The 24312-nt window shown below is 39.6% G+C and overlaps 2 protein-coding genes across 2 annotated transcripts in view; one reads left to right on the forward strand and one right to left on the reverse strand.

The window, feature by feature from the left end:
* The window catches only part of LOC133653893 (dynein axonemal heavy chain 12-like), a 46550-nt gene extending 35151 nt beyond the window's left edge, over positions 1-11399 (reverse strand). The window contains 15 exon segments of the mRNA XM_062053711.1: positions 2174-2374; positions 2471-2612; positions 2773-2976; positions 3057-3250; positions 3607-3741; positions 3826-3951; positions 4039-4174; positions 4283-4461; positions 4533-4624; positions 4716-4869; positions 10221-10409; positions 10542-10737; positions 10840-10998; positions 11072-11141; positions 11210-11399. Of these exon segments, the coding sequence (XP_061909695.1) occupies positions 2174-2374; positions 2471-2612; positions 2773-2976; positions 3057-3250; positions 3607-3741; positions 3826-3951; positions 4039-4174; positions 4283-4461; positions 4533-4624; positions 4716-4869; positions 10221-10409; positions 10542-10737; positions 10840-10998; positions 11072-11141; positions 11210-11399 (2367 nt within the window).
* Positions 11400-16862: 5463 nt separating this feature from the next.
* Positions 16863-23336, forward strand: LOC133653895 (glucose-induced degradation protein 8-B homolog). The gene is made up of 5 exons (XM_062053714.1): positions 16863-17055; positions 17378-17507; positions 20708-20904; positions 20990-21187; positions 21508-23336. Exons 2-5 carry the CDS (start codon positions 17390-17392, stop codon positions 21679-21681), a joined length of 687 nt encoding a protein of 228 aa, XP_061909698.1. The 5' UTR covers positions 16863-17055; positions 17378-17389; the 3' UTR covers positions 21682-23336.
* Positions 23337-24312: the final 976 nt, after the last annotated feature.

Consider the following 24312-nt stretch of genomic DNA (forward strand, 5'->3'; position numbering starts at 1 on the left):
TAAAATATCTAATAATATTATTTAGCTCATTCACGTAAGAGACTAGACGTATAAGATTTCATGGGATTTAGCGATTAGGAGTGACAGATTGTTTGGTAAACGTATAGCATGTTCTATATGTTATAGTTATTTGAATGACTCTTACGTTCTCAGTTGGTTATTTATGCGTCAGATAACGTACACTTATTCAGTCTGTTGTTCACTATTCTTTATTTATTTAAAATTGCCTTTCAAATGTCTATTCTTGTTGTTGGGTTTTATCAAATGCATTTCCCCCAAAAATGCGACTTATACTCCAGTGCGACTTATATATGTTTTTTCCCTTCTTTATTATGCATTTTCGGCCGGTGCGACTTATACTCCGACAAATACGGTATGTATATATATATATATATATATATATATATATATACGTCCCCTATATATATATATATATATATATATATAGGGGACGGCGTGGCGAAGTTGGTAGAGTGGCTGTGCCAGCAATCGGAAGGTTGCTGGTTACTGGGGTTCAATCCCCACCTTCTACCATCCTAGTCACGTCCGTTGTGTCCTTGGGCAAGACACTTCACCCTTGCTCCTGATGGCTGCTGGTTAGCGCCTTGCATGGCAGCTCCCGCCATCAGTGTGTGAATGTGTGTGTAAATGGGTGAATGTGGAAATAGTGTCAAAGCGCTTTGAGTACCTTGAAGGTAGAAAAGCGCTATACAAGTATAACCCATTTATCATTATATATATATATATATATATATATATATATATATATATATATATATATATATATATATATACAGTGGGGCAAAAAAGTATTTAGTCAGCCACCCATTGACATCCAATGGGTGGCTGACTAAATACTTTTTTGCCCCACTGTATATATATATATATATATATATATATATATATATATATATATATATATATATATATATATATATATATATATATATATATGTCTTAATTAGATTATCCAAAAAATAGTGCTCGATACCGTGGTAGAGCGTAATATGTATGTGTGGGAAAAAAATCACAAGACTATTTCATCTCTACAGGCCTGTTTCATGAGGGGTTTCCTCAATCCTCGATTGAGGAAACCCCTCATGAAACAGGCCTGTAGAGATGAAATAGTCTTGTGATTTTTTTCCCACACATACATATATATATATATATATATATATATATATATATATATATAAATGTATATATAAACATATATTTATATATATATTTATATATTATATATATTTGTATATATATATACAGTATATATACAGTATATATACAGTATATATATATATATATATATATATATATATATATATATATATATATATATATATATATATATATATATATATATATATATATATATATATATATATATATATATATATATATAAATATACTGTATATATATATATACAATTATATATATAAATATATATACTGTATATAAATATATATCTATATATCTAAATATATATATATATATATATATATATATATTTACTGTATATATATATATATATATATATATATATATATATGTATATATATATACAGTATATATATATATATATATATATATATATATATATATATATATATATATATATATATATATATATATATATATATATATATATATATATATATAAATATACTGTATATATATATATATATAATTATATATATAAATATATATACTGTATATAAATATATATCTATATATATAAATATAAATATATATATATATATATATATATATATATATATATATATATATATATATATATATATATATATATATATATATATATATATATATATATATATATACATATACGTATATGCTGCTCTAGATAGTCAGGTTTGATTGTCTTGTCGGCGCTCTGCCAAAGCTGAAGCGAGGCCGATCGAAGGACCACCCTAAAACATTAAACTTCATTCAATGTTTACTGGGTTTATTTGTTTATCTGAGTGTTCAGCCTTTTGTCCTTGAGTTGGGAAAAGTTGCAAATTAGATATGTATATTATATGGGCTTTTATTTATTTTTTAAACCATTCCATATATTTAAGGCAGAACTTAACAGATCAGATTGGACTTTAAAAATAATTAGTCTAAGACAGCCGTAACACCTACTATGTATCACCAAACGGATATGATATTAACCTTGACCTCTTTTTCAAGAGGCTTGATGAATGGTGAGCTCCTCATTGTCTGAGTTTTCACAATCTGGTCATCAAGCATTGCCTGAATTTCATCCAAAGCAGCAATGATAGACACACCAGTGTCTCTGTATGGCTGGTGCTGGAGGGAAACCCCATCCCAAGCAGTGACCATGTTTTCCAGGGCCTTCTCCATGGAAAATTCCTGTAAGATGCATGAATCAAAATGCAAGGTAATTCAAATGGTTGTATGTTCAGCTGACACACAAAAAAATAAAATGCATAATTCAGTAATTCTTACTTTACTGGCAGCAGCACTGACTGACTCAAACTCTTCCAGATAAGGAGCCAATTTTTGACAGAGAACTTTGCGTAGTGTTGTACCAGAGTGAGGAGTGAGGTCATAACCAACTTTGTCTGACATATGCTGCCAGTGGCGATCTCTGAGACCCCGATTACACAGGACAGACACCAAGGGGATATACTCCTACACAATGAATTAGAACAAACAACACCATAACATAATATGCATACTTACATTTTGAAACAATAGTTACACTATATACCCTGAACTCTTTTATTTGCTCGAGTACAGTGGAGCACAGGACTATTGTAGAATTGGAATCCTTGTTTGTATCATCTTCAGTACGTCGTCCTCTGGTTCCAGTAGGCTTCCTAATTTCTTGTTTACCCTTGCTCTTTTGTTGTTGGAAATACTTCAGCATCTTAAAGATCTCCCTGAAGAACTCATCAAGTTTTACCTCCATTCCTTCCCCATCTAGTTCCTGGAAAGAACCATCCATCCAGCTGTTCACAGAGAAGATAACAGAAGTAATAGTTGGAAATGACATTATGAAATAACAAAAGGCATACAGCTAAAATCGGACCTGTTCTCTGCACGCTGCCATTTGTATATGAACCCAAACATCTTATGGTACTGTTCAACACTCTTTCTAATGACCTCAACTTCAGGGTAACATGTTGGTTCCCACTGATGAAAAAGCTCATCTTTGTTGATGTCAGCAATGGCTTCTTCGGCCTCGTGAAGAAGGGTCTGAACTGCTCTGACCTCTGTTATGTACTGTAAAGAAAATCATATTTTAGAGATTAAAAAAACGCAGACAATTACCGAGCTCTGATAGATGTGTTCTTTTTGAACAACCATGCAGTTATTCCCCAAAAAGTTAAATTATAAAGTCTTTGTTCAAGCAGCATCCTAGGGATGTGCACCAATGCCGACATGTTGGTGTGATGCAACTACAGTACACTATACACAAAAAGCACCAAACAACAGTTGGTCGAGGAATTAACCTCACAACAAGTCCTGCTTTCGATAATTGGGCCAGCTCCCATACCAAACCAAGCTTTTACCCATTGAGCTACAGATAGCGTGACTTTGTTTTATGGTTCTCTATGGGCCGTAATGATTCAATACACCTGCTGTATCATATCCAGCTCAGAGCAGTGGGGGAATTCGTCAACTCTATGTTTCAGCTTGACCAGGTGTACCATTACGCTTTCTCTTTTAGCAATCATATCCTGCTCTCCTGTCTTCTTAGACTTCTGCAAAAGCTGAAAACCAAGAATAATTTATCTTGATTATATTTGAGAACAAAACAATCATGATAAACATATACATTTAGACAGGAGCATTACCTCATCGCTGTTTTTAAAGACCTCTTGGATTTTCAATGGCCACGTAAATACAGTTGAATTGAGTTCTAGAGCTTCAGGTTCTAATATGCGGACATCTAAGAAGTATTTGAGTCTGTCATAGGCTTTCTGTCAGATCACAAAAACAATTGATGTTGATTGTACTTTTGTGTAAGTGTGGCAACAACAAAAAAAAACTATTGGTCAAAAGATTACCTCTATTTTTCTATTGAGAATTGCAATGCCCTGTGTCTTAGTTAATTCAATGTATTCAATCATGTTGGCCATGTGGTCTGTAGTCCCTGGCACTTTTAAAGCATTTTCTTGGATGGTTTCAAAATCACAGCAGATCCTTTCATCAAACAAAAAACATGACACATGCTAAGGTGGGCAATTTGAATCCACATGCATGTATTCTCCCGCAAAAGGGGCAGTTTAATGATATTTTTTGTTTACTCACTGCAGAATTTGCTCACAATGTTTGGTTGTCATTGTGTCGATAAGTATTTCAGCCCAGGCTTTAGCTTTATTAGCCAGTCCATGATTCAGCTTCTCACAGTCTAGCTGGATCATTGCAAAGTGAGCTTTTGTTGGGAGGTTGGCAATCTTCCTTGACAAGTCACAGAACTCATCCACTTGCTGTAAAGTACAGTCACACACTGACAGTCATCACAGACAGTTTTTAAATTATGCAGAATGTCGTTTCTCACCTGAATATATTCCTCAAATGAATGGGTTTCTTGGACAAAGGTCTCAACTCGAGTCTGAGCAGTTCCATTGACTAACCAGTCATAGTTCTCAACTATAAAATAAAATATTATAATACAATATAATAGCAATTGAAAAAACATGCTCAATAAATATTAATATCTTTGAAATTATGTTTACATTACCGTAATTCTGGAAATATGAGTGTGGTTCTTTTAGATTGTCACACACAGTTTCCTTTACAGTTAAACGAGCCCAAACAAGTGTGTGATCAGTGGCCTTGGCATCCACAAACGCAGATGTGGATTTCTCCAGCCATGACTGAACTGTCTGGACTTTCTGTAAATGAACGCACAATGTAAGTACATTTCACACGATAAAGGACTACTTGAAAAATGTATGAACAAATATTTTCGGTTCATGGTTGTTAAAGGCCTACTGGAATTAATTGTTTTTATTTAAACGGGGATAGCAGATCCATTCTATGTGTCATACTTAATAGTTTCGCGATATTGCCATATTTTTGCTGAAATGATTTAGTATAGAATAACGACGATAAAGTTAGCAACTTTTGGTCTCTGATAAAAAAAAGCCTTGCCCCTACCGGAAGTAGCGTGACGACACCGGAGGAAGGACTGCTCATATTTTCCTATTGTTTACACCAGCAGCGAGAGAGATTCGGACCAAGAAAGCAACGATTACCCCATTAATTTGAACAAGGATGAAAGATTTGTGGATGACGAACGTTAGAGTGAAGGACTAGAATGCAGTGCAAGACATATCTTTTTTCGCTCTGACCGTAACTTAGGTACAAGCTGGCTAATTGGATTCCACACTCTCTCCTTTTTCTATTGTGGATCACGGATTTGTATTTTAAACCACCTCAGATACTATATCCTCTTGAAAATGAGAGTCGAGAACGCGAAATGGACATTCACAGTGACTTTTATCTCCACGACAATACATCGACGAAACACTTTAGCTACGGAGCTAACGTGATAGCATTGTGCTTAACTGCATATAGAAACAAAATAAAAAAATCCCTGACTGGAAGGATAGACAGAAGATCAACAATACTATTAAACCATGGACATGTAAATACAGGGTTAATGCTTTCCAGCCTGGCGAAGGTTAACAATGCTGTTGCTAACGACGCCATTGAAGCTAACTTAGCTACAGAGCTAACGTGATAGCATCGGGCTCAAATGCAGATAGAAACAAAATACATAAATCCCTGACTGGAAGGATAGACAGAAAATCAACAATTCTATTAAACCATGAACATGTAAATACACGGTTAATGCTTTCCAGCTTGGCAAAGCTTAAAAATGCTGTTGCCAACGAGGCCATTGAAGCTAACTTAGTAACGGGACCTCACAGAGCTATGATAAAAACATTAGCGCTCCACCTACGCCAGCCAGCCCTCATCTGCTCATCAACACCCGTGCTCACCTGCGTTCCAGCGATCGACGGAAGGACGAAGGACTTCACCACGATCATCTGTGCGGTCGGGGGCTAGCGTCGGCTAGCGCGTCTGCTATCCGAGTCAAAGTCTTCCTGGTTGTGTTGCTGTAGTCCGCCGCTAATACACCGATCCCACCTACAACTTTCTTCTTTGCAGTCCATCCATCCATCCATCCAACTTCTTCCGCTTATCTGAGGTCGGGTCGCGGGGGCAGCAGCCTAAGCAGGGAAGCCCAGACTTCCCTCTCCCCAGCCACTTCGTCCAGCTCTTCCCGGGGGATCCCGAGGCGTTCCCAGGCCAGCCGGGAGACATAGTCTTCCCAACGTGTCCTGGGTCTTCCCCGTGGCCTCCTACCGGTCGGACGTGCCCTAAACACCTCCCTAGGGAGGCGTTCGGGTGGCATCCTGACCAGATGCCCGAACCACCTCATCTGGCTCCTCTCGATGTGGAGGAGCAGTGGCTTTACTTTGAGCTCCTCCCGGATGACAGAGCTTCTCACCCTATCTCTAAGGGAGAGACCCGCCACCCGGCGGAGGAAACTCATTTCGGCCGCTTGTACCCGTGATCTTGTCCTTTCGGTCATAACCCAAAGCTCATGACCATAGGTGAGGATGGGAACGTAGATCGACCGGTAGATTGAGAGCTTTGCCTTGCGGCTCAGCTCCTTCTTCACCACAACAGACCGATACAGCGTCCGCATTACTGAAGACGCCGCACCGATCCGCCTGTCGTTCTCACGATCCACTCTTCCCTCACTCGTGAACAAGACTCCGAGGTACTTGAACTCCTCCACTTGGGGCAAGATCTCCTCCCCAACCCGGAGATGGCACTCCACCCTTTTCCGGGCGAGAACCATGGACTCGGACTTGGAGGTGCTGATTCTCATCCCAGTCGCTTCACACTCAGCTGCAAACCGATCCAGTGAGAGCTGAAGAACCTGGCCAGATGAAGCCATCAGGACCACATCATCTGCAAAAAGCAGAGACCTAATCCTGCAGCCACCAAACTGGATCCCCTCAACGCCTGACACTGATCATACAGGGAGCGGACCGCCACAATCAGACAGTCCGATACCCCATACTCTCTGAGCACTCCCCACAGGACTTCCCGAGGGACACGGTCGAATGCCTTTTCCAAGTCCACAAAGCACATGTAGACTGGTTGGGCAAACTCCCATGCACCCTCAAGGGCCCTGCCGAGAGTATAGAGCTGGTCCACAGTTCCACGACCAGGACGAAAACCACACTGTTCCTCCTGAATCCGAGGTTCGACTACCCGGCGTAGCCTCCTCTCCAGTACACCTGAATAGACCTTACCGGGAAGGCTGAGGAGTGTGATCCCCCGATAGTTAGAAAACACCCTCCGGTTCCCCTTTTTAAAGAGAGGAACCACCACCCCGGTCTGCCAATCCAGAGGTACCGCTCCCGATGTCCACGCGATGCTGCAGAGTCTTGTCAACCAAGACAGCCCCACAGCATCCAGAGCCTTGAGGAACTCCGGGCGGATCTCATCCACCCCCGGGGCCCTGCCACCGAGGAGCTTTTTAACTACCTCAGCAACCTCAGCCCCAGAAATAGGAGAGCCCACCACAGATTCCCCAGGCACTGCTTCCTCATAGGAAGACGTGTTGGTGGGATTGAGGAGGTCTTCGAAGTATTCCCTCCACCGATCCACAACATCCGCAGTCGAGGTCAGCAGAACACCATCCTCACCATACACGGTGTTGATAGTGCACTGCTTCCCCTTCCAGAGGCGGCGGATGGTGGTCCAGAATCGCTTCGAAGCCGTCCGGAAGTCGTTTTCCATGGCTTCCCCGAACTCCTCCCATGTCCGAGTTTTTGCCTCCGTGACCGCTGAAGCCGCACACCGCTTGGCCTGTCGGTACCTGTCCGCTGCCTCAGGAGTCCTATGAGCCAAAAGAACCCGATAGGACTCTTTCTTCAGCTTGACGGCATCCCTCACCGCCGGTGTCCACCAACGGGTTCTAGGATTGCCGCCACGACAGGCACCAACTACTTTGCAGCCACAGCTCCAATCAGCCGCCTCGACAATAGAGGTACGGAACATGGTCCACTCAATGTCCAGCACCTCCCTCGTGACATGTTCAAAGTTCTTCCGGAGGTGGGAATTCAAACTCTCTCTGACAGGAGACTCTGCCAGACGTTCCCAGCAAACCCTCACAATGCGTTTGGGCCTGCCAGATCTGTCCGGCATCCTCCCCCACCATCGCAGCCAACTCACCACCAGGTGGTGATCGGTAGAAAGCTCCGCCCCTCTCTTCACCCGAGTGTCCAAAACATGAGGCCACAAATCCGATGACACAACTACAAAGTCGATCATGGAACTGCGGCCCAGGGTGCCCTGGCGCCAAGTGCACATATGGACACCCTTATGCTTGAACATGGTGTTCGTTATGGACAATCCGTGACGGGCACAAAAGTCCAATAACAAAACACCACTCGGGTTCAGATCCGGGCGGACATTCTTACCAATCACGCCTCTCCAGGTTTCACTGTCGTTGCCAATATGAGCGTTGAAGTCCCCCAGTAGAACGAGGGAATCACCCGGGGGAGCACCCTCAAGTACTCCCTCGAGTGAATCCAAAAAGGGTGGGTACTCTGAGCTGCTGTTCGGCGCGTAAGCGCAAACAACAGTCAGGACCCGTCCCCCCACCCGAAGGCGGAGAGAAGCTACCCTCTCGTCCACCGGGTTGAACTCCAACATGCAGGTTCTGAGCCGGGGGGCAACAAGAATTGCCACCCCAGCCCGTCGCCTCTCACAGCCGGCAACGCCAGAGTGGAAGAGAGTCCATCCCCTCTCGAGAGAACTGGTTCCAGAGCCCTTGCTGTGCGTCGAAGTGAGTCCGACTATATCTAGCCGGAACTTCTCCACCTCGCACACTAGCTCAGGCTCCTTCCCCCCCAGCGAGGTGACGTTCCACGTCCCAAGAGCTAGCTTCTGTAGCCGAGGATCGGACCGCCAAGTGCCCTGCCCTCGGCTGCCGCCCAGCTCACATTGCACCCGACCTCTATGGCCCCTGCTATGGGTGGTGAGCCCATTGGAGGGGGAACCCACGTTGCCTCTTCGGGCTGTGCCCGGCCGGGCCCCATGGGGACAGGCCGGGCCACCAGGCGCTCGCCGTTGTGCCCCAACTCCGGGCCTGGCTCCGGTGACCCGCGTCCTGGCGAGGGAAATCTGAGTCTCGGTTCTTGTATTTCCATAGAAGTCTTCGAGCTGCTCTTTGTCTGATCCCTCACCTAGGACCTGTTTGTCTTGGGAGACCCTACCAGGGGGCATGGAAGCCCCCGGACAACATAGCTCCTAGGATCATTGGGACACGCAAGTTCCTCTACCACGGTAAGGTGGCAGCTCATTGCAGTCTTCATTGTTCATTAAACAAATTGCAAAAGATTCACCAACACAGATGTCCAGAATACTGTGGAATTATGAGATGAAAACAGAGCTATTTTGTATTGTATTCAATGGGGTACCGATACTTCTGTTTCACTGGTTACGTCACGCGCATACGTCATCATCCAAAGACGTTTTCAACCGGAAGTTTAGCGGGAAATTTAAAATTGCACTTTATAAGTTAACCCGGCCGTATTGGCATGTGTTGCAATGTTAAGATTTCATCATTGATATATAAACTATCAGACTGCGTGGTCGGTAGTAGTGGGTTTCAGTAGGCCTTTAAAGGGAATGTATGATGATCATGCGGTTAATGCATTTGAGCATGAACTTGCACAGTTCTGAACGCTGTGTTTTTAACAGTGGACAACTTGTGACGACACAGATTTATGGACAGACTTATGTGGGCATCCTTGTGCACTTTATGCTGTTGACCAGCCTCCTCCCCCTTTGCTGAGCCGAGACAGTTGCTTTCAGTAACTCATGTTATTCCTTCTCATCTCATGCCGTCCCTCTGATGTCAATTAAATGAATTCCTACCTGTTTGAACTACCATTAAAAAGATGCCCCCATGTGACATTACTACTTGGGTTGAATAACACTGACGTGTGACATGCAGTAAAGGTTTCATTTGCAACTTTAAGGGAACGCCTCTACTAACTCTTTTGCGGACAAACTCAGAAAATGGGTTAAAAATGTGACTGTGGAGATGACTGTAGATCAAAATTTACACCAAAGCATTCATTACATATTATCTTGACCACAAGGATTTTTTAAAAAGTAGATTGAAATTATCATAGGTTCATAATCTCACCTGCAGTGTACTTGTGATGGCATTAAGGATTTCAAAAACATCTGCTTCTAGTTCCTGTAAGGTCGGGCATATTTCCATCTTTTCTTCATTAAATGTTAGCGCCATTTGAAAGATGGGCAAGAAGTGGGAGTTGCTTGGCTCAAATGGGTAAACAAACTTCTGTACACTCCTTTCAAGGACCACTTTCAACTAGGAATTTAGAAAAAACAAACAGTGCTAATGTTTACTAAAAAATAATGCAAAGAGACTATATGAAATGAGGAAAATCAAAATGAAATTAACTCTAAAGAGTATTCAATAATGTATGCAACACAACGCCACCTGATTAGAGATTAGGGTGCATGCGCAGTCAAAGAAGGCATCTAGTGATTCTTCTTTAACTGATCCCAATGTTTTTGGACTTGTTAGTAAGTTGATGACTTTAGGGAACCAGGTATCCATGATGCTCTCTTCTGTCGCCTCACATTCTTCAGCCAGGTCTTTATGTAGCACCTTGCAATCAACAGGCCCCAAAGACCTGAACCAATATGATACACCAATTTGTTCAATCTTGACAGGAGACATTACCACAAGTACTTGAATATTGAAGCTTCTGTGCATATAGAACCTTTTTTCCTACCTATATCCTGAAATATCCACCAAAACCATTGAAGAAAAGGTTGTGTAGCCAATATCCAAGACAGTTTGCATAACTGGATGTAAAATGTGCAAATGTTCCTTCATCAGGTTCCGGTTTGCAATAAATGTCTCGTGTCGTGTTGGGAAAAATTCAAGAATGCTATAAAAGACAATCATTTTACAAAAGGATCAACAAACTGATGATGAATCATACGTATCATTAAATCACTCACTGCAGTGGGAGAGATTGATGTTTCTCTGAGGTAGTGTCTTCACACTCTGGATTCTTTAAGAATGTGTTCACTTAAACAAATACATATTATGTAATCATGCATAGATGATGTACAGTACATACATAAAATTGTCAATACCTGTGTGCTTGACGATAACGTCATGAAAATTGTCGGTGACTTCGCAGAGGAGCTCCTGCAGGAGTTTCCTTTTCTGAATATTGTCTTTATGTTTAGGAGGGATTTTACCATCAATGGATTTCAACCACTGCTGTGGGATTGGAATTACTGGTCGGCTTTCTACACATTGCTTCAAGAATATGTAGTTCATCTGCAAGAGTGGTCAGTATAAAAGAAGGTAGTTTTAAAGGGGAACTGCACTTTTTTGGGAATTTTGCCTCTCGTTGACAATCATTCTGAAAGACTGATGATGGATGGATTTTTTTTGTAATCAATCCTAAATATTAAATAAATCCGATCAAAAGTTTGTTTACAATGGAGCCTATGGGAGCCGTTCAATTCTGCCTGTAGACGCAAAAAGTGCATGCGCTGCTGAGCTCTTTTTACAAGAGTCCCTACACACCGGAGCTCTTGTAAAAAGAGCTCAGCAGCGCATGCACTTTTTGCGGCTGATGAAAAGAGCACAGCTCCCTCCCCCCTTCTCACCACATTCTACAGAGGCACTATAGAGAGCCTGCTGACCAACAGCATCTCTGTCTGGACTGGAGCCTGCAATGCTTTAGACTGGAAGTCTCTCCGGAGAGTGGTGATGACGGCGGAAAAGATAATCAGGACTCCTCTTCCTCCTATCCAGGAGATCGCAAAAAGCCGCTGCCTGACCAGGGCTCAGAAAATCTGCAAAGACTCCTCCCACCCTCACCAAGGACTGTTTTCACTGCTGGACTCTAGAAAGAGGTTCCGCAGCCTCCGAAGCAGAACCTCCAGGTTCTGTAACAGCTTCTTCCCTCAGGCCGTAAGACTCTTGAACGCATCATAGTTAAATTATCCCCTCAACTCCCCCCAAAATGGATTAACTCGCTTAAATAAAAAATACAATATAACATACATCCTTAAACGTGGACGCATGTGGAAAAGTGCAATATATTTATCTGTACGGTAACCTATTTATTTATTTATATATGCACCTTATTGCTTTTTTATCCAGCACTACCATCAGCTTATGTAACGAAATTCCGTTCTTATCTGTGCTGTAAAGTTCAAATTTGAATGACAATAAAAAGGAAGTCTAAGTCTAGTCTAAGTCTAAGAGCCTCTAAAAAAATATCCAAACACCTCCATTGAGGTTGTATATACATGATGTAAGTATATATGTAATAAAGTAACAGGCACATTTATAATAACATTTAATATTTACGTATTTTGATCATTTTGAGTTTATGCGGCACATTAACTTCAAAAACGCATCACAATGTTCACTTTTTTTTCTTCATCACTGATTTTTGCTCACTGCAGACTTTATGAGAGCCAACAAACATTATAAAACATCACTTACTGTACAAGGTCCGCTGTCATTAGGATGCCGACTGCTAGGATGTTCATTTAATTAAATTCTGATGAAACATGTCTCATATGCCTTGCAAAGAAACGGGGTGGAGGGAACAAGAGATTTTCGTGTTGTCCTCGTCAGTTCCAGGTCCTAAATGACTGTTAAAGTGTCCCAACTTAAAGTTAAAGTTAAAGTTCCAACGATTGTCACGCACACACACTGGGTGTGGTGAAATGTGTCCTCTGCATTTGACCCATCCCCTTGTTCACCCACTGGGAGGTGAGGGGAGCAGTGAGCAGCAGCGTGTGCCGCGCTCGGGAGTCATTTGGTGATTTAACCCCTAATTCCAACCCTTGATGCTGAGTGCCAAGCAGGGACTAATTGGGTCCCATTTTTTTATAGTATTTGGTATGACTCGGCCAGGGTTTCAACTGACAACCTCCCATTCTAACCACTAGGCCACTGAGCCGGCTCAATATATCTTGTCAGATTATATTCTCAGCCATCTACTTTCCAGATGAGAGCCATGATTTATGATCTAGAATAAATTTACAGGGACCAAGGAAGCGAGGAAGCAGCAGACCACTCGATGATGTAAACATAGGCACACCTGGAAGTGATCACGGCGCCGCTATAAATAGTGTGTCTGCGTTATGCTTATAAAAACAATATCACTAATACTTGGTTAATATTCAAGTCACGAAATGTATATTGAGTATTGTTGGCACTTTTTGAATGGTCATTTATCAGATTGTATGGGCGGAATAGTGGAGCTCCCATTGGCTCTGATGTAAGCAAACTTTTATTTACACTTATTTAATATTTAGAATGCATTTTAGGAAATCCATCCGTCATCATGTCTTTCATAATGATTGTGAACGATAGGCAAAATTCCAAAAAAAGTGCAGTTCCCCTTTAAATTTGAAATAACTGACCATAAAAACCGTAAACTCACCTTTTGCTTCCTATCCTCACTTTGCGTCTGTAAGACAAGTAGTGAGACATATTACACATTTTGTTGCTGCCCTACATTTGCATGAATGAGCTGTAGTTATTTAGGAGATATGTCCTACAGTAGAAAGAAATTGGGGCTCTGGTGATGGGCTGCGCACAACTCTCCCCCTATCTTTGTTCTGCCTGTAAACTTCCACTGCTTGTGACACAGCCATGGAGCTGCCACTTTGCAGGAAACCAATGGGCCTGCACAATGATCAAAAGTCTGAGCACATATTTTTATACTAGAGATCGATATGACTTAATACTATTTAGCTGAAAACATACATTGGTAAATAGAGTCGCTGTTGTTGCACTTTCCTCCATCGCTGCTCCAAAAGTTCATTGTGTGTTGTGTGTTTGTACTTGGTCGCCATGCCTGGCAAGAATATAGAAGAAACATAGAGACTGGGCTAACTTTTAAGGTTCAGCGCAATACTTTCAATTGACATGGCTATACACACAATATTACATTAATATTTGTCTCACACGTTAATAGTTGAATATTGCCTACCTTTTCGTTCACAGATGCACTCCTCCACGAATTATCTAATGCAATATCCCCTCTGTTTTCTGGGGGGGATGTTTCGTCGTGTCGTTTCCATAGAAACGTCATTCAGGAAGAAGGCGGAGCTTAATGCTTCTGTCTCTTTTTCCATTTGTGTCCTTCCTATTCACCAACACATCATATCAGTATGTGGAATTAAATTATGGAATGGATTCAGCAAATAAATCAAACAATGTATTAATATAATCCACTTCAAGAAACTCTTCAAACTTAACGTGTTTACAAAGTACAAAGAAGAAGAACCATGATAAACATTCTGAATTTATCTCATCCATCCATTAATTTTGTAGAAATATAACTTACTTCACTAATTATTATTTATTTATTTATTTATTTATTTTATTATTACTTAAGCAGTGTATTGTGAATAAATTGAGAACAGGAAGTGAACAAAAGTTTTAGCAACTGCTATGTAAAGGAAAAGGGGTAGGATTAAATAAGCTCTGCTTATTCCTACTCCTTTTCGAACATGTTGAATAGAGAAACTGCAAATTGTGATGCATCATACACGCATGCATGTTCAAAATAAACACAAACTCAAACTCAAACTCAAACCTTCACAATTTAGTTGTAGAAATTAATTGACAAATTTGCAGGCAAACTGACACTAAAACTATCTACATTGCGAGGGTCAAAAATGATTACGAATGGATAAAGTGGACACATTTTACTACTCAATTATGTTGATCAATTATACATCAATTATAATACACATACTTGGGTGTGTAATAACTGTAATAACCTAAACATGTTGCTAAATTTTAATAAGTAGCAATAAATAACGATAATTGGACATAAAGTTGGCTGCATTACACGTCACTACCAGTAAGGTCCTCAGACATTTCTTTTTACTTTATTTTGTGCTCTATCTCACAAGGCGTATTACAACCATAGAAAATAGGACGGACTTAACAAAACATTCAAAAACTATCATTCGTTGTAGAAAAATAAAAAATAAAAATAAAAAATAAAAAAAATATATATACATATACAATAATAATAATTGCAATATGTGTTTAAGAATAAAATACATGAATAGAAAAATACAACAAATACATATAAATGTAATAGATTAGTAAAAATGTATCACTAAATGCAATGATGTCTTATTATTTAAAACAATATTATTACAGCTAAAACAATAATAATATTATATATATTAGGGGTTTCATTAAGAACTTTGAAAAAAGATAATGCAGGCGTGGCTCACATGGTAGAGCGACTGTCCAGAAACTTGAGGGTTCCTAGTACGAATCCAGCTTTCACCATCCTTGTAACTGTTGTTGTGTCCTTGGACAAGTTACTTCACCCACCTTGCTCCCAGTGCCGCTGACAGGTCACACAGGTGTATGAATGTTGAGTGGTGGTCAGAGAGGCTGTTGGTGCAAATTGGCAGCCATGCTTCTGTCGGTCTACCCCAGGGCAACTGTGGCAACAAATGTAGCTTACAACCACCTAATGTGAATGTGAAGTGAATGAATGATGGGTTCTCAGTGACGGGTGCTTTGAGTCACTAGAAAAGAAAGCAGTGTGTAAATTTAATCTATCATGATTATTATTGTTCACAACCTCTAACACAGCCATCTAAAAATCACATTAATTCCAACACTTACATACAATTTTTGGTATGTTTATTTGCAACAATCGGTAAGTGTTACATCAGTTGTTACAGTTTTACATCTCAAAGACATGTACTTCTATTTTAAGAGGCAGAAGTAAACTATTTATAAAATGACAATACATTAATTGTCATATTTCTTGTATGAGCTGGTAAGAAACAAGCAGTTATTGTTTGAAGAATGTAAAATGACTCTAGCGGGAAGGAATGATGTGTTTTAGCCTCTTGGCCCCCACAAATAAACACATTGAGCAAAGAAGAGAATACGACACAGATGACTCTTGATGAAGTTAAACAAGATGTATGAGAGGGAGAGTTTTAGATTGGATAAAGAATTTATTTTTTCTGATTGGTTCTGAATTGGTGCTGAAATGTTTTAATTCCCCTCGGGGATTAATAAAGTATTTCTGATTCTGATTGTGATTCTAAAACACATAATGTGGGAAATGGTACGCCACAAGGCAGTACTATTAGTCCCTTTTGCTTCAATATTATGATTAATGTTGTTTTCCTAAAGGCTGATGCATTGGCAAAGGGAGCTTTCGGGAAACAAAATATTGAAATTCATATTAATTTGAGTAAGACAATAGACAGAGGTCAAAAGTTAAATATGCAGGAAATGTAAGTATGGCGAGAGGTGGGATAAAGAAGACAGTGGTAAATTGAAATGTAGAAAGTGCAATAAGGAGATTACCTTTTTTTAATGAATTATATACGATTAAGGCAGGTGGTACTGTGCATTAAATGAAACAATGGAAATAATGGATACAACTCAAACATGATTGCGTGGGGGATGTCAGCAGGAGTCTGTGGAATTTATTTTCTATGAGACACAGAGTATGGCGTTGTAGAGGAAGCTAAAATAGATATAAATGAGTTATAAATGAGGGGAATATTACAATTGGGTGACAGAAAACAGGTTAGGATATTTTAGAGAGCACAGAAGAAAAGAAGGAGATTAGACAAAAATAAGGTTAAATTACAAATCTGGTGTGTAGGGATAAATGTTTTTATTTATTTTATTCATTTGTTGTATTTATATTTTTCATTTAAAAATCCGTTGTGTAGGGATACATGTTTTCACTTATTGTATTTATGTGTTCTATCTATACTTTAGTGTTTTGTTCAATAAACACGTCCCTGTCTGACTGACATTCTGAAGCAGTAGGTGGCGGTAATGCTCCATTAGGCTAGATGCCAACTGCCGTAAAACACAAAAAAGAAGAAGAAGCTGAAGACGAAGAAGAAGAAGAACAGTTAGCAGGCTTGCTAATGCTCAGAGGCGGCGACATCATTATCAGGTAATGTCAACTATGTAATGTTGTTGTGATTACTGGGGTTTAAATTACTGATAAAATAGGGCGTGTGTTATTACTTGTGGAAAAGCAGGTGGTTGATTCGAATCTATTTAAAAGCGGAAGTTGAGTTTGTTTTGAATGGTGGTATCTGAAGTCAGGCTTCATTGTTGTGTTTTTATCGGAGGCCTGAAGCATCTGTGTATTTCTAGTAACACGTTGCTGGGAAATGACGACATTATGCTATTGTTACTTAAATAATAGTAACGTGTTCATAACAGAAATTGCATTGGTCCTAACCGTTTTAATGTGTTCGCTCTCATTTAAGGATATCCTCACTATGAGCTATGCAGAGAAACCAGACGACATAACGAGAGACGAATGGATGGATAAGCTCAACAATGTTCATATCCAGAGAGCTGATATGAACAGACTTATTATGAACTATTTGGTGACAGGTGAGGCACTCAAAATGTGTTTGCTTTTCCAGATGACATTACAACTACATGGTTCTCGTTACCTTAATATGGTATATGTGTTGAGCTCACTAGCTGTGTCACTTAACACTGTTTAAGTCCAAGTGGATAATCTCACTTAAGGAAAATTCTGCATTGTTTACATTTTATATGTACTGTAACCTTATTGTGTACATTAGGGCTCCAACGATTCGTTGACATCAACAATAAAAATAATTCGGCAAGGATTAGTTACTGTCAAATAGTCGCTTGATCAAATTATAACTGATAGATCACCAGAAATATTCATTTTTACAGGTAATTTTAGCTAAATCAGGGTTTCTGTGGGTTATTAAAAAGCATTAAAAGTAATAAAAGGGCAGTGTTGCCAACTCCTCAGCAAGAAAAGTAGCTATTGGCTATCCTAAATGTTGCTAGATGGTGTCATTGCCTCATTTGCATATTTATTATCAGTAAATCGAACGATTAATGAAAATGAACTCTTTAACTATAATCAATACATTTCTGCATTTTTGTCTCTGGCTTTCAAACTGGATACATGAGGTATCATTCTGTGCATGTATCATTATGTGCATTGCTCTCAGCACGTTTATTCGACAGTAGAATTACATGGAAAAAGTGAGCCTCTTGTCAGTCATCTACAATCTTTGTTTTGGTACGCACAGGCAGGACCTAGTTGCAATTCTCTTTCTCACATTTTCCTGTTTGTAATAGTGGTAGCGAGTTCGACACTCACTTTAATGTTGGAGCTATAACTAGTTATTTTGATCCAACGATCGCTTTTAATGTGCACGTTGTTGCTTCAAAACCTTAGGAGAAGACGTTAGCGAAGGTGGGCTGTGTGAACCCCCTGGAAATGATATCGTAAAAAGCTGATCAATCACAGCTTTTTTTTTCTATATTTATTTTAAAAACAATACATAAACTTCAAACGATCAGAACATACAAGTCAACATGTCTCTATAATGTTTTGTTTTTATATGTACATAGAAATATTTTCCTCTTTAATGTTCAAACAGTAATTAAGAAATTGAAACGAAACTACCAATAATGAAGAAGGCTCGAGTCCAAAAGTGGATGGATGGATGGATGGATGGAGGTTTTAAAAATGGGCTAAAAATGGTCTGTTTGCAAATTGCTCACAGTAACATTTTTCAAAGCAATAAATATACCAAAAATAGCACTGTCCAGGTCACGTTACTGTTACTAACAGGAGACATTTGTTTTATAAATCTCTGTTTTTCACAATTACTAAGTTTATGTATGTACATTTCACCCTGTCTCGACAACACGTACGCGCATGGAGTGTGTGCACACATACAAAAGCAGTCTAAGAGAAGCAATGAACAATTTGCAGTCATGTTATTGTTATGATAGAATATACATTCAATGAAAGCTAACGCTAGCTATTTAAATCACTATTATTAGCTAACAGCGCCCAGACCTAACATAGTTATGTCATTAACAACAACCTGGGAAAACAACCTGGTCCTTAACACCACTAAGACGAAGGAGCTGATCATGGATTTCCGGAAGAAACAAACAATAAACATCCAACCACTGTACATCAATGGGGACTATGTGGAAAGGGTCTCTAACTTCAGGTTCCTGGGGATCCAGATCGAGGAAGACCTGTCGTTAAGTATGAGCACCTCAGTGACCATCAAAAAGGCACAGCAGAGACTTTACTTTATGAGACTCCTCAAAAAGAACAAACTGTGACAAAAACTGCTTGTCCTTCTATCGCTGCTCAATAGAGAGTGTGCTGACATACTGCATGTGTGTATGGTATGCCAACTGCACGGCGGCAGAGAGAAATGCACTTCAGAGGGTCATAGAAACTGCCATGAAGTTCACTGGCTTCTCTCTCCCCTCCCTAGATGAACTGTACAGTGCCAGGTGCCTCAAAAAGGCCCAAAACATCATAAGGGACCCATCTCACCCTGGACATAAACTTTTTGAACTGCTGCCCTCGGGCAGGAGATACAGGACAATAAAATGCCGGACAAACCGATTTAAGAACACTTTTTAACCGAGAGCAATAGTGTCGCTGAACACAAAACAATAATGACTGTGCATGTGAGCTGAGTGCTTGGTATTTTTATGTATTTGTATCTATTTATCAATGTTCTTATGTTTTTATCTGTTATTATGAATTTGCACTAAATTAGTTTTGCATACAATTCCGTTGTGCAATGTACAATGACAATAAAGATCTATTCTATTCTATTACGTTCTAGAAGCTGCAGGCAGGATCTACTGTGTAAAATACATTGGAAAGGTTAGCACTCACGAGGCATCTGTGGAAAGGTTGCAAACAGCCCTTTAAAGTCACGGATTAAATGTCAAACTCATTAAACATGTACCGTATTTTTCAGACTATAAGTCGCAGTTTTTTTCATAGTTTGGCCGGGGGTGCGACATATACTCAGGAGCGACTTATGTGTCAAATTATTAACACATTACCGTAAAATATCAAATAATATTATTTAGCTCATTCACGTGAGAGACTAGATGTATAAGATTTCATCGGATTCAGCGATTAGGAGTGACAGATTGTTTGGTAAACGTATAGCATGTTCTATATGTTATAGTTATTTGAATGACTCTTACCATAATGTTACGTTAACATACCAGGCATGTTCTCAGTTAGTTATTTATGCGTCATATAACGTACACTTATTCAGCCTGTTGTTCCATCCATCCATCCATTTTCTACCGCTTATTCCCTTCGGGGTCGCGGGGGGCGCAGGAGCCTATCTCAGCTACAATTGGGCGGAAGGCGGGGTACGCCCTGGACAAGTTTACTATTCTTTATTTATTTTAAATTGCCTTTCAAATGTCTATTCTTGGTGTTGGGTTTTATCAAATACATTTCCCCCAAAAATGCGACTTATACTCCAGTGCGACTTATATATGTTTTTTTCCTTCTTTATTATGCATTTTCGGCCGGTGCGACTTATATTCCGGAGCGATTTATACTCCGAAAAATACGGTACAGCAGATCGTAAAAGCAATAATCGTTTGAAGAGTCGACTAGTGGAAAAAATGCTGCTGACTAATTATTAAGATATCCATTAATTGCAGCCTCAATGCCCATTGTACATGATGTCTGTATAGGTCAAGTGTATTTTGTTCGACTAGAGTGACAGTTGAATGGAGTTCCTGTTTCTGGTTAACAGAGGGCTTCAAGGAAGCGGCAGAGAAGTTCAGAATGGAGTCCGGGATTGAGCCAAGTGTAGACCTGGAGTCCCTTGATGAAAGAATTAAGATCAGAGAAATGATCTTAAAAGGACAGATTCAGGATGCAATTTCGCTGATCAACAGTCTTCATCCAGAACTGCTGGATACTAATCGCTACCTTTACTTTCACTTACAGGTTAGACTCTCATTCAGCAGACACTTATTTGTCTTTACAATCAGGTGTTGATTCTTGTTTGCATATATTTAATTTGTGTTTGCAGCAGCAGCATCTCATTGAGCTCATTCGCTTGAGAGAGACTGAAGCTGCGCTTGAATTTGCCCAGTCTCAGTTAGCAGAGCAGGGGGAGGAGAGTCGTGAATGTCTAACTGAGATGGAAAGGACACTGGCACTGCTGGCATTCGATAACCCAGAGGAGTCACCTTTTGGAGATCTGCTAAACATGATGCAGAGACAAAAGGTAGCCTTGAACTATTATAGCTCCAAGTGCAAAACCTTCTATTTGCTATGTTTTTCTGATTGTTTGATTTGAGTGTGTATGGTGGCAATGAAACCTGTTTCTCATTATCCTAAGTGAAATCCACTAAATTAAAAAAAATCCTGCCGATAAAAGGTTTTGCCCATAAAACAAATGCCTGTTTTTTCCTTTAACTAATTGTTTAACTATTGAGTGTCAGCATATTATACCTAAGTAAGCACTGAGGTGATAACATTATTGTTTGTGACCCACATGTCTAGAAAAGCGCTATATAAATCCTTTCCATTATTTGTCTCCTTCAGGTTTGGAGTGAAGTGAATCAGTCTGTGCTCGACTATGAAAACAGGGAATCAACACCCAAGTTGGCCAAACTCCTGAAGCTGCTGCTCTGGGCTCAAAATGAACTTGACCAAAAGAAAGTCAAGTATCCCAAAATGACAGACCTTAGTAAGGGAACCATCGAAGAGCCAAAATAAGGCCCAGATTTAAAGCATATGGACAAATTTCCCGTATCTATTTATACCCCACACAATGATGCTATTACATCCTTTTTTTAAAGGGTTGTTTTTCCCACATTAACAGTGGAATGAGCAGAATGAACTGGAGTGATGCAATTTCAAAATGACCTGTAACTAAACAAACATGTATTATGTTACATGGCGTTAACATTTTATATGTAAATGTTAGCTAAATGACATTACCGTATTTTTCGGAGTATAAGTCGCTCCGGGGTATAAGTCGCACCGGCCGAAAATGCACAATAAAAAAGGACAAAAACATATAAGTCGCACTGGAGTATAAGTCGCATTTTTGGGGGAAATTTATTTGATAAAACCCAACACCAAGAATAGACATTTGAAAGGCAATAGTGAACAACAGGCTGAATTTGGGGCGGTGTAGCTCGGTTGGTAGAGCGGCCGTGCCAGCAACTTGAGGGTTCCAGGTTCGATCCCCGCTTCCGCCATCCTAGTCACTGCCGTTGTGTGCTTGGGCAAGACGCTTTACCCACCTGCTCCCAGTTCCACCCACACTGGTTTAAATGTAACTTACATATTGGGTTTCACGATGTAAAGCGCTTTGAATCACTAGAGAAAAGCGCTATATAAATATAATTCACTTCACTTCACTGAATAAGTGTACGTTATATGACGCATAAATAACCTACTGAGAACGTGCCTGGTATGTTAACGTAACATATTATGGTAAGAGTCATTCAAATAACTATAACATAGAGCATGCTATACGTTTACCAACCAATCTGTCACTCCTAATCGCTAAATCCCATGAAATCTTATACGTCTAGTCTCTTACGTGAATGAGCTAAATAATATTATTTGATATTTTACGGTAATGTGTTAATAATTTCACACATAAGTCGCTCCTGAGTATAAGTCACACCCCCGGCCAAACTAGAAAAAAACTGCGACTTATAGTCCGAAAAATACGGTAGTAATTTTTTTTTGCATATTTACATTGTACACTAGTTTTTTTTTCTGTCTGTCGGCAGGGAAAGTTGCTAATAGAAGGTGTAATTAAGGCCTAAATTAGGCTGCCAGTCTGCGTGTGACCATTTAGGTATGTTTTTAAGTGAAAATTATTATCTTTGTGTCCTCACTAAAAGCTTAAGCTGGGTACACATGTAAATATGCTGTAATTCTAAAGATGAAACATCAGCTCATTTTGATCATTATGTGTAAAATAATATCAGCTCAGCACAATCCAAACCAATCCAGCCGAAAATTAAACAAAAGAATAATCGTAATAAGAACAAGTTCAATACTTAGAATTGTGGGACCTGATCTGTTTTGGAGCCAATTATTGGGACAAATTCACCCTTGACACACCTCAGAACACAGGACAGTCTTATAAGACATAATAAGATAATCAGGTGCCTTTGGTCAAAAGAGGGAAAAGCCTGTCTTTAAGTGTGTACCAAGCTTTAACTATGTCAATGAGACAGCCTGAGACAAAACAAGATATTATTTCAAATGCCAATGACTTTATCAGCTCCTGAAGACAAAAGGACACACGGATGTGTTATTTATAGGAGGGGAAAAAGCTGCTCTTTTGCTATTTCTTGTGTACTTTTATTCTCTTTTATTTTATGTAGCAATAAAAGCGAGTTTTACAATTTTACTAAAGGTTGGAGTCTTTAATATTCCAAGATGTTAAATGTCTCAAATGTGCCACATTCAAGATGTATTCTCTACATACTAGGGTTATTCAACTGGCGACCAGGGGGCCAAATCAGTTCAGTTCCAAACTTGGGAGACAAACATTTTTGCAGCAGATTCCTAAAAGACTAGAGTGCTTCTGTTGTATAGAGGGAACTTGGACCGCTGTAAACACATTGGCAAAAGCATGTGAGACTCACATTTTTGTAGCAGATTCTTAAAAACACTAGAGTGCGGTAATGATCTTTGACTAGCTTCTCTGCAGGAAGTCCTTAAAACAGCAGAGCACTCATGTAACTCTAAGAAAATAATTAGACCAAAATCAAATGTCTACTGTTGAGGGCGCTGGTTCTATACAAAATAAGACTAATAATAAAGGGAGAAGACTGTTGTTCTTTTGAATCTAAGTACTTTCTCAAAAAGAGCTACCTAGCGTTACTGAGCACACACAAGCATGCTCTTCAGTGTGTTAATGCTTTTATTAAAACAAATTAAAATTAACTATTTTTTGTAGACTTACTTTGCATCTGGAAAGTATTCAGTGCTCCACTTTTCCACATAGTGTTATGTTACAGTCTTATTCCAACATGGAATAAGATAATTTTGTCCTCAAAATTCTACAGACAATACCCCATAATAACAATGTGATTATTATTATTTTTTTAAATTGGAAATTCCATCCATCCATCCATTTTCTACCGCTTGTCCCTTTCGGTGTCGCGGGGGTGCTGGAGCCTATATCTCAGCTGCATTCGGGTGGAAGGCGGTGTACACCCTGGACAAGTCGCCACCTCATCGCAGGGCCAACACATAGGCAGACAACATTCACACTCACATTCACACACACAATCTTGTGTGATGACTGTATTATGATGATAGTATATATGATAGTATATATCTGTATCATGAATCAATTTAAGTGGACCCCGACTT

This window comes from Entelurus aequoreus, linkage group LG07, assembly GCF_033978785.1.
Source record: "Entelurus aequoreus isolate RoL-2023_Sb linkage group LG07, RoL_Eaeq_v1.1, whole genome shotgun sequence".
Lineage (NCBI taxonomy): Eukaryota > Metazoa > Chordata > Actinopteri > Syngnathiformes > Syngnathidae > Entelurus > Entelurus aequoreus.